Raw genomic sequence first — 12,516 nt, forward strand, 5'->3', positions numbered from 1 at the left:
AATTTGTATTTATGAGTAGTTAGTTACAACACAATTTCTAAAAAATTCAAATGTTTACCCAATTGTTTTTTCAAACACGCACAGAAAAATCGAATTACACTTCTTTCTTTAAGTTTAAATTTGAATTAAATTAATTTCATTAACTTTAACCTAATTTTTTCGATCTTAAAAACTTATATTGCACTTTTTAATAGTCTACCTGCTATTTTACAAATTCCTGCAATACAATGGCATAAATTTATTTGTGCCCACATGCGAATATAATTAATTAAAACTTTAATTTAGTTTCAATCAGTCAATTTTTAAAATAAGAAAATACTTTATAATTCATTTGCTTAAAAAAAATGTAATTAAAATTTAACTCAAAAATGACGGTTTTAAATGTTTTGATGCACGTGTACGGGAAAAACGATTAAGAGTTTGATTTTTTTTAGAAATCCTAAATAGATACGGTAATATAAATTTTATAATAATGTAATAATTATAATTATGTCCAACGTATGTAATATTCAAGTACGATTTTTTGTTTTTGACGTCCAATTTAAGTGCGTGCAAACGCGATTGGTGAATGTATTATTATACAAATTTCTTATATTACCTACAATGTTATCCTAAACGTCCATAGAATATTTTCATACCAAAAATAGTAATAACTACTAAATTAACCGTACCCTAATTTCCAAACATGTTGATACTGTGATAGTGATAATGACGAATACGGAGCGGCAGAATATTCTAATCGAGCGATTTTTTTTTCTACATTTTTACAACGATTAAGATGTGAAACACACGCTTTCGTGCAGGATGCAACTTTCCTGCCCTCCGCGGTAACAAACACGCGATCGTAATCTACCGAGGTTATGCCAACTGAAAACAAAGACTGCATACGAACATCCGTCGCGTGTATTGAGCAATCGATTAATTATATTTGCCTCATCGTACCTATATATATGTTAATTTTTTTCAATTGTTCAAAATACTCTTACGAGAATTAGAGAATTATACTCGATAATATATTATTATAATATTCATGTCTATAATACACCGCAATAGCCGGGTGCACGTTACTATCATTATAGTTATTACATATAGTTCTATCATCATAAATGTAACTATTATAATAAAATTCCACTTCGTAATAACTGATAATTTATAATGTATATTATTATTTAGTTTATATTGGATGTATTCTTTTCCAATTGCGTTTGACATTGAACATTAAAAAATATAATGAATTGATTGAATATGCATTTTAGTTATATCTTTAGGTAATACGCATATAATATTTTATTATGATGAAATCAAAACGTTTTTATAAGACACTTTTGATACATGGTGGACATTTTCCTGCATGCAGGATCAGTATTCCCAAAAAACGATTTCATGAAAATAAAAATCTTGAATTAATTTTCTTTAGTGAAGAATGTTATCATTGATGAATAAGTAAATACATAGTGGGTGTGTAATATTTATGTATTATAAACTTAAGTTATCTTTTATAGATCAATAATATTACATATTTTTTATTGAATTTTTAAAAATTTTATTAATTATAATCCTGTTGTGTAGTTGTAAAAATTTAGTTGATCGATCGTCGTTACGTTATTATTATTACTATATAGTATATTCAATGTCCTTAATAACATTTTATTTACTTAAAAATATATGACTATGACTAGAAATTAAAATTTTTATTCATTGTCGTCGATACATTATCGCAGTCCAGTAGGTACCTTATACCTATGTGGCTATACGCCTATGCCTAGTATCCACTATTCACAAAATAATTACGAAAAATAGATAACTGACGTAAATATTACAGATAATTTATTATTAAACTATAGGTATTTTTTTTCCGTTAGAGAAATGTAAGTTTTATTTTTTCGATGCCGTTTCCATAGTAGATATCTATTTCCTTGTATATTATATACATCAATTTTGTTATATGATCAACAAAAATAAATTGCGACCAGAAGTCCTCGGACGAGATTTGATAGGACGACGAACTCACGTTTACAGTGTTTTATTCCGAAATAACTATACAAGTAAAATAATATAGAGTTATTATTGAACCATCTTACGATTCTTACGTTTAAAGTCTTAGTGTTGTATCTACCTAAAAGCACGTTGCCCTGGATACACCGGTAAAAGCTCTTAACACGCAAGTATAACGTCCTGTATTCAGTGCTATGTAGGAATGTTCGACTGTTATTCGTTCACATTCTCGCGTACTGGCACACTAAAATACTCATACGTAAATTGTTGCCGATCATGTCGTGTAAATCGTTTAGTATAAGTGTAGTTTTAGATATTTTAGACGTGAGTATCATTAATCAGTTATAACACTAAAACACTGATATTATTATTTACTATTTTATAATGGCTTTGATGAGAAATTCAATAAAGTTAATCAATAATATCAAATACTTATATTTAACTATAGGTCACGTGTCCTGGTGTTTGGATATGTCCCAAAGGAATGATATATCTCGATATTTGGTTATTTGGGTGTAACAATAGTACATCATATGTAGAACCCAAATTTCCTTTAGCTTTCAACGAAAAATTTAACTTCCACAAAGTAAAATATGACTAATTCTATACTTCAATTATTTTTATCTAATTTTTTTTTTATTTGTTTATTTAATGTTATAGACCTTTGCAGAACTCTCAAACTTGAGAGACATTCAGAAAGTTTTAGAAGAAAAATGCATGAAAATAGCATTAGTGCAAGCCTACAAAAAGAAACAAGTCACTTTAGCCACATACAGCTCCTATGTCGATGAAGTATTATACCCTGAACGTAGCCGATTGAGTAAAAATGGAGAATTGGCATTGCTCATGAAAAATGAACCTTTATTTCCGGTTAGTATAGGTATAATGACTATAATGAATATAATAAATATTAATAATATTTAAATAATTGTAAAGATAAATGTAAATAAGTATTGTTTAAAGTAAAAAACATTCATATTATATTATTATGATTTATGATCATTGCCTAATGTAAACAATGTATATTTAATTAATTTCTCTTGTAATCTAGTAAATTGAAATACTTTCAAAATTAACGTATGTACAATGAAAATTACCTATTGAATGATCAACGTCAAAAAAAAATATCCCGTTAAAATGTAGTGCGTATGATAACAAACGTTGTATATTGAATAATATATTTAATATTTAATAAATTTATAATTTTAAAATGCTCTTAACTTGTTTTAAAATTTAAAAGAAAACTACGAGTTGATTTTTACCTTTAAATTGAACATTGGTCACTGTCACTAGCAAATGCACTCAAAAATACAAAGTAAAATAAATAATTATTACTTTTAACATTAGACTTAATAGTTAATGTGTTATTATGCGTTTATAAGAAGGAAACTACATACGCGGTCTAACCTATGAAGTTCACCCCCACCCCCAAAACTGTTTGATTAATTCGACAAATATGCCATTATTTTGCAAGTTAGTTTAAGAATTTGCAAATCAACATTTTTTAAGTCAATTTTTGAATATTTATCGAATCTATTGGACAAATTCGTAGTGTAATATATATTACTTACCAAATAAAAAAAGCATCAAATTTCTATGAAAACCATTGTCTATGAAATTTGCATAATTTAAATTGTTCGTTCTTTTTGTTTAGCTTAAAAATTAGTTATTTTTAACTATATTAATTATTATAATATATATCTACTGATTTTTAAATAATTAAAAAGTTGAAACCATTGTTTACATCATAATTGGTATAATGAACAACGTGCATAATACATGATGATATTCAACTATAGTAATAATAATAACAATGGTTAATCATAGGGAACCATTTCACCAAAAATTACTCTGGTCACCAAGACCTGTGTGACAGAACAAATAAACGTAATTTCATGTGCAAATCATTCCTTACCACAATATTTAGAAATGCAAAATCAGCCAAACAGAATGAAAAGAGTTCATCACTCTAAATTCATAAATTCACCGTGCTCACAAAAAACAGAAAATAGGTTGTATAACATACGCAAATATACCAATACTCTTTTATTTAATTTCTTATCGATATTATTTCAATATAGGACAACTAACGACGATGGAAATAATAATTCAGATACAGACACAGACAGTCAACTATATTGCTTAAGAACAATAAAGGTAACATCAATTTAAATTTATATTACTTAGTTAAGTATTAGTTTATTCTTAATAAAATGTATTAATTTATTCACTTAAATTAAACTACCAGCAAAGTTGACAATTAAACTGCATGAACTGGTACCTATAGGTACATTATGTTTTTTTGATTTCGACTCTGGTTCTGGTTCCAGTATTTACCTAGCTAATTTTTTTTTTGTAAAAAGTTCTGGTTCTTATTTCACTTTTTGAAAAATAATTTTAAGGATTAAAGTAAGGTTATATTATAGTTGCTATTATTCAATAGTTCCAAATATTTATTTTAAATATATTCTTTAAAATCGGTTTAATTGTCTATATAAGTACTTACATAAAGTAATAATTAAGTAATATATGATGTATATTATATTTTTTATAAAAATAAAATATCCATTTAAATTTCAAGACTTTATAAGCAATAAACGACTATAGACAACAATAATATTAGCTTATCAAAGCTTAATTATCCTTAGATACACCCGAAAAAATAATAACAGAAGTAAATACAAAATTATTTATTAATCATTTTAAAACCGATATTTTTCATTAAAAAATATGGGTTCCTGTTAATTATTTTAAAATATTTCATTATGAACCAGTTCCAGTCCCTGAATTGGCTGGATTTATAACATATAAATTATAATATATTAAAGAATAATTATTGTTTTAATACTTAATGGTAGATAGTGGATTACCTTTAATTTTAAAGATAATACATAGTCATAGTGCTTCAAAATAAATCTTGATATTATTTTTGTATAGGTATAACAATTTCGGAAAGATTTTCAATTTTATAAAAACTTAAAAAATATATCTAATGATTCTAATGTACTTCATTTGATTTATTTGTAATTGGTTCATAGCCTTAATATTTCAAAACTTTAAAAGAAAAGTTAATATTTTATATCATCATAATCCTCAAACTGATTAAAAATTGACTTTTTAGTCTATTTTGGTAATGTTAGTTATATTATATTAAAGGACATTAACAATTACGGAGTACTTAATGTATATTGTACTTTTATTTAAACCTATAATCGATGTTTCTTGTATATATAGTTTAATAGTACCTACAATGGTAAGTATACGTATATACTAATAAGTAGGGCTGGGATTTGTATGTAAATACATATTTTTACTAAAACATGATAAATTAAGTATTGGAAATTCAATTCACTTCACGTGATTTGCAATAAAATAAAACATATTTTATTTTACATGTTTTTACATATTTCGTCATAAATAGATATTTTAACATTATTTGTAAAATTTCTGCTTTTTGTTTACATATTTCGTAAATTTTGATAATTTCGGCGGTTTAGTAGTATTATATACATTTATACTTCGATAATAATACTCGTAAAAATTATAAGTGTATAATGCATATAGGAAATAAGTATATGAAAGTATTAGTTAAATATTAATAACTTGATTATAGTTTATCTTATTTGTTTCTGTTCGATCTTATATTATACTTTATATTCAACAATTATTAGACAAAATATATTTACGAATTTTAAACAGTGTCAGTACTTGCGTTCGCGTGGTTGTGAAAATATCTTTATATTTTATATATTTTCAATTAAATTGATTAGAAATTAAAAACAATTAATTGTATATTATTCAAAAAATATTTAGAATTTTATTTTAATTTTACACGTTAACATAATTTAAAATTTTTCTTGTTACATATTGTTTTTTTAGACTACACATTTTGGCCATTTTAACTACATATATATGTAAATATTTATGGTTTTTTATAACATATTAATCCCAGCCTTACTAATAAGCATATATATAATATACTAATATACTAATAAATCTAACAGTGGTCGAAGTAGGATGGATACGTATAAACGATATAATATCATATTATCATTTTTCATAGACATATTTAATTTATACTAGGTATATGTATCCTATTTTGTTTCAAAAATCAAAATACTATACTTCATTAATTATTATAAAAAAATTTAATTTACCTATATTGCCATATTTATAAGCGGAGAAGTGGACCAACATTTTGCGGGGTAGATACCCCTCTGCCACTCTACACCACTCATCAAAACGTTAAATACCTATAACTTAAAATCTACTCGTCCAAATTTAAATTGTATGCATCAAAGTACCCTGAAAAATATTCTGCTTAGGAATATGCTATTAAAAATGCATATTGTAATTAAAAAAGTAAAAAACTTAAAAAAATAATAATGATAAAAAATAGTAAAAAATAGTCGTTTTTTATTGACTCTAACTATAAAAGAAACATATTTTCAAAAACATTTATAATTCTCGAAAAAAATTACTGTTTCATAAAAGAATCACCCAGTACAATATTTATGACAGAAAATATGTCAATAATTAGACCGTGATGTTTGAACATTTGACCATTGTACTTTAAGACTAATGATCTGAATATTATCTAATTTTAGAATGATATGTAATATGCTTTATTATATAATTACTAATTTTAAATTATTTTCTTAATAAAATGCTAGTACATTACGTGATTTATAATAATATAGTAATTATCTATTTACTACAAATATTAATTATATGATCTATGAACACAACATGTTGTTATGCTTATGGGTTAAGTAAAATTCAAGCATTATACTTTTATATATTACCTATATGTTCCCATATCCAATAATTCTTATACCATAATAGAAATATACTTCAAAATAAAGAGATACTTCAGGTTACACTGTTTACAACCATTTATCAAATTACTAATTTATTATTTATGAATATTAAACTTTTTACTGAAAAATATCAAAATATCAATTTTACTTGATGTAGGTACCTACTCTGTTGAACAACATTAGTTTAAAAAGTATACAAAATACAATGCATCCATCACACTTCTTTTAAAAATTATTTCGACCCCTGTTCATTCATAATATTTTATATACTTACATTCCTAACCTATATAATAATTACCTATTATTTATTAGACTAATAATAACATAACGGATTGGGAGAGTCGTTCAAAAAAATCTTGCAAACACTGTAAGTTAAAATGTATATTTATTTAACGTTTTGTCATATTTATAACATTATATACTTTAACAATATAGGCGAAGATGTGAATGGAGCCAAAATAAACGAGCATATAAAAGAAACCAGGTATAACAATAAAACATAATTTTTATTAAAATAATTATAGGTATATACCTATTTAGGTAAGTATATACTACCAATGTATAAAACTATAAAGCTATAATGTACCTACCTACTAACTAGTTAAAAAGTTAAAAATAAAATTACTTTTTTCAATAACTTTTAACTTACTATTTAAAAAAGTTTACATTGTTTAAAAAAATATCAAGGTAGGTAAACTATCAACTTAGTGGCTTTTGGTTAAACAATTTTTAACTTTACTTAGTTATTTTCTATAACTGAAATTAATTGTGAAAATCTATTAAAATATTAATATTATTTTCATTAAATATATGAAATCAGAAATCTATTATATAATCAGCTTAAAAAACATTTATGTACAATAGGTATCCACGGTACTTAGGTATAAAGTGCTCACGTATAGTTTGAGATTGTATATTAAAAGTTCTCAATTAATAAACACAAGAAAAGGATCTAATAACTGACTAAACTTTGAATAAACTTTATTATTAAAATGTAATCGATGATTCTTGTAGTTAAAAAAAATAACTTCACATTTATAATAATTATTTATTTTATTCTAAATTAGTTACCCATTAAAATTAATTTATTTTTTACAATAACTTTAAATTTAACTAAAATAAATTATTAAATTGCCCAGCTGTGTCTATATTATGTATAGTATCTTATATCTAGGGCTACTTACCTAGGTTTATAGTTTTTTTAGGTAGTTGAACTGGAGTCTTATCTGTTGTTTTATCTAGAAAAAATATAAATAAAACAAAACTATTAAAACTCACGTGCGTCTACCTATTTTAGTGATCGTAAAATCATTAAGGAGTCTTTAAATTTGAAACATCAATCTTTGGATAATGATGAATGCAAAAATACGGGAATTACATCGAATAAATTTCGTAAAAATATAAAAGCGACATTCAACGTTGGAGCACATCACTATAAGTGCTGTAAATCAAAGTTAAATAATAGTATGTAAAATTTAATTTTTAGTTTAACATTATAATTTTAATCCTTTTAGACATTTAAAAAATTGTTTATCTAAAAGGCAGCAGTACAAATGAATCAATAAAAACAAGGTAATTATAAGGTATTTTCATAGATAAATGTTTAAGCTATCAGAGCTATCTGCATTTATTCATATTTTTAATTGTTGATATAAATATTTATTAGTGATGAAGATTCTACATATGAAGAAAAAAACATAAAAATCCCTATAATACTTGAGAAATCAGGCGAAGAACCAAAGAAAATAAACCCAAAGATTAAAGCTCGCTTACATTTGGATGTGTATAGCTGCAAATGCGGAATGCCTGGCTGTATGTTAAGCCCTAGCTGGTAAAATCATAATATTTCAATATTTTGCGTTTATCAATATTAATAGTTAATATATCTACTACCTAATAAAAATTAAAAAACATTAAACAGAATTATTCTCGTCGAAAATTAATTTTAAATGGATACTTTTAAGACATATAAACATAATATATTACCTTACTTAATGTTTAATGATATTATTTGTATGCTTATAAAGAGGGGTGCTAAAATTAAGCTACACACGAATTGCGTCCCGAAATAAAAAATTTGACAAGTGAGTACACGAATTGCGTCTGGGTTTTTAAATTTTTAAGTGAAGTTGATTCAATATTTGTGGAACTTTTAAATGTTTCCCAAAATTGTTTTGAAAAATAATAATTACATACCAATAGTATTTTTTTTTATTTACTGGTAAAAATGTAGATACTTATAATACTAAAAGATACACACATCTTAAATCTGAATTTCTAAAAAATAATATCAATTTTTCACTTAAAATAATATTTTCCGATATTTAAAAAACAATTCACTCATCATAATTAATCGTGTGGCCATCAGTTCAAAATTTCAAATGAAAGGATGTAGATACTAGATTTCATGTAGATCAAAGTTGATGGAGGAAAATTCAAACGCGTTTAGAGTCAAGAATACAAAAAAAAGATTAGGTTTTCCATACATTCAAGTTTCTTCGAAGTTTTTTTAATTTTTTAATTTTATATTTATAACTTCTTTATTATTTTTTATTTTAATTATTATATTGCACACTCCTATTATTTAAACCTACACATTTTCACTTTACTTATTTCTAATTGCATAATAACGACAAAAATCAATATTTTTAATCTACTGATAGTCATAATTTGCTATTGAAGTCTGTGTAAAATGGAAGGAAAATAAAGTTTTTTTTTCAGATAGTAAAAATATTATGAATAAACCGAGCTTATACATTTCTCGTATAAAAACTGAATTTTTACTGCAAGATGTATTGTTGAGAATCCTACTGTTTTTTTTCCAGTTACAACAAAATACCAACAGACAGAACATAAGTGCATTACCAATAATTTATACTATATAGTATAATACGTATATTAAGAATAGTAGAACACAAAATAACAGGTTTAAGTTTTTTTAAAAATCTTAAACATTCCATTTTTTTCGTGTGAAATATTTGAACTATTCCGCGGGATATTATGGATATTTTAAATGATAATCTATTTAAATATAATAACTTAATTTATAATAGCGGTATTTGATAATAAATAATAATATATCGAAATTCCATTTATTAACACAATATGGCAGTATATTTAAAAAGGGTTAACGTTACAAATTTGAAATTTCACTATCACTTGCCAATGATATAAACTATAAAGTTATAAATATAAACTATTAGTTTAAATTTAAAAAAATGGTTCTACGATAATCTATATAAAAATAATAATAAACAAATAACAGTTATAAAAACTGTATGAAAAATGTATAGCCGCGCGCAAAATATATAATATCTAACATAATAATATGTATGTTATTAGCTCGTTGGTACGTATGTTAGAAAAAACTTTGTTATGTTAAAATATGCCAACAGTTATTTAAATACTTAAGTAAAATATTATAGTTTAAACAAATATGTTCCTCAAAGATAAAAAACAAATAAATACTATTTATAACGCAATTAAAATCCAAGTATTACTAAACTACTATACAAATCTAAAAATGAAATAAATTCTTGTTAAAATATATTATAATAACTAATCAATGCTGTTTAGAAAAAAATTGGGCTCTAAAACCTTATGTATTTGATCGATACTAGCAGGCTAGTATTATGTTATAACGCCTCGGAGAACTTATTGGAGACTACGTCAAACATTAAATGAAATTAGTTTAGTCAATTCAGATGTAATCATGACGTCAAATCTTCATAATGAATGTCGAATATGAATGATAAATTAAAAAGCCATTATAATTCCGACCACGGGTGTAAATGTCTAGAGACCTGAAAACCAACTACTTAGTAGGTACTTACTTAATAACACCAATAAAAACAATCCATTTGTTAGACATCACAATCGTTGAAACAGTCTGCTGTACCTATGCCTGTAAAAATGTCCGCAAAACAAAATAAATACAAGCGAACGAGAATTACTGCAATAACATCAACATCAACCGCGTCCGATTCGTTGGAGATTGTTATACCACAAGATTGACACAAGATTGCAGAGATAAACAAACTACAGACATTGAAACCACCGTGGAATTGTCCACGAAATCGACCCATATTACCCCTACTGATATATAAAAGTCCATCGAAAGTAGACGCGAGTTGTACTAAGGATGCTGACGAGCGCCAATAATCGCGACCAACAACTACCTAATGAGTCACTACCTAATCGCTATCACTGCCTACATTTATTAACATAGGTAGTACCATAAATGACGTAGCATAAGAAAACGGCTATCCTCCAGTACAATCGCTGCACCTGTTGGAATACTGGAATGGTCGCTGTCAATTAAAATTCCAGAGATTTGGAAATCAAAATCAATCTGTCCTCTTAAATCTCACTTCAGACAAAATAGAGTCTTTTACGCTCCTTTATCTTGTTAGTTCCGTTATCATTATGCTATAATCAAAGAATAAAACCCATACTCTCCTCTTTATCCCTTTATTTTTTACGTCATGATCTATAGTTCTATACGATACGGCTACACCAATACACCATTAATTATCATCTATATCTATATTCTATACAATATATATGCAATCTATTTACTGTTATTATTATTACAGATTCTAATTTTATTATAATGCACCCTCTCATAATTGCACCAATTCTAGCCAAGTATTTATGGTTAATATGATAAAAATATATGAAATAGTCATAATATGCTTAAATGACATAACTAATTAGTAAGTACGAGTAATATTAAAAATAAATCTGTGTATAACTTTTGGTAAACATAGGAGGAATATATGCAATGAAGTAAACAAGAAAGACACAGTAGGAGATGCAATTAAATATCAAATATCTTTGAGAAATTACTATAAGAGGCTTTACGAAGAGACCACAAATCAACTTGGCAGAAATCTCCAACTACTCTGATTCTCTAATTCTCCATAATTTTTAACTTAAAAAAATTATTTTATGAATTTAATATGTAATATTGTAATGTTTTATTGGGTAAAGAATACTAAAATAATTAATAATAGTTCTGAAAAAAATTACTTATATAGATACTATTGATGTTCTTGAAATCATAAGTTCTATATTTTTATTTGGCATACATATGACCAAACATTGTGTAGTACATCATAATATGATACTGTATATTTAATACATCAATTTACTTTATAATTATACAATACCTATACAATATAGACTAGACACATAGGTAGGTAGTTTATAATTTTTCATATTTTCTTTTTTGTATTATAACACAACAATTTTAAGATATAAATAATTATAATCTGAAACGTATCAACTACATACTTTGTATAATAGGTACCTTTCTACTGTTAATTTTATAATAAATGATTAGAGAATTGAAAATATGATGCATTTGTGATGGAGGATATTTTTGAGGGTAACATCAAATAAATCAGTAACTAAAGATTTTTTTCAGTAACAGTTGGTTATGATAGAAAAAAATAAAATACCTAATTTAAGTTTAAGTTTAAAACTAATTAAGTACTAAATAAGCTACCTAGTTTTTTAATCAAAATAGTAAAAACATATAATGTGTATAAAACCTTACTCCAAATATAAAGTGATTAAGAAGACATTACCTTTGTATTGTTTTATTGATCTTTTATGTAATATTACCTTTGTATTGTTATATTGATCTTTTATGTAATATTACCTTTGTATTGTTATATTGATCTTTTATGTAATATTA

General features: G+C 25.0%; 1 protein-coding gene across 1 annotated transcript; it reads left to right on the top strand.

The window, feature by feature from the left end:
- The first annotated feature begins 2,203 nt into the window (after window positions 1-2,203).
- Window positions 2,204-12,425, top strand: LOC132920501 (spermatogenesis-associated protein 6). The gene is made up of 11 exons (XM_060982939.1): window positions 2,204-2,319; window positions 2,444-2,581; window positions 2,656-2,865; window positions 3,823-4,007; window positions 4,077-4,152; window positions 7,128-7,182; window positions 7,251-7,299; window positions 8,113-8,279; window positions 8,357-8,387; window positions 8,482-8,646; window positions 11,585-12,425. The coding sequence occupies exons 1-11, from the start codon at window positions 2,272-2,274 to the stop codon at window positions 11,721-11,723; spliced, it is 1,263 nt and encodes a 420-aa protein (XP_060838922.1). The 5' UTR covers window positions 2,204-2,271; the 3' UTR covers window positions 11,724-12,425.
- The last annotated feature ends 91 nt before the right edge of the window (window positions 12,426-12,516 follow it).

The sequence above is a fragment of the Rhopalosiphum padi genome, chromosome 2 (assembly GCF_020882245.1).
Source record: "Rhopalosiphum padi isolate XX-2018 chromosome 2, ASM2088224v1, whole genome shotgun sequence".
Taxonomy (NCBI): domain Eukaryota; kingdom Metazoa; phylum Arthropoda; class Insecta; order Hemiptera; family Aphididae; genus Rhopalosiphum; species Rhopalosiphum padi.

What these genes read in the sequence shown, in the direction of transcription:
- LOC132920501 (XM_060982939.1), top strand. Translation starts at nt 2,272, where the DNA reads ATGTCGTGTAAATCGTTTAGTATAAGTGTAGTTTTAGATATTTTAGAC. An exon ending in AAAAATTTAACTTCCACAAA is followed by an intron (nt 2,582 to 2,655) that starts GTAAAATATGAC and finishes TTAATGTTATAG; the next exon opens with ACCTTTGCAGAACTCTCAAA. An exon ending in GAGCATATAAAAGAAACCAG is followed by an intron (nt 7,300 to 8,112) that starts GTATAACAATAA and finishes TACCTATTTTAG; the next exon opens with TGATCGTAAAATCATTAAGG.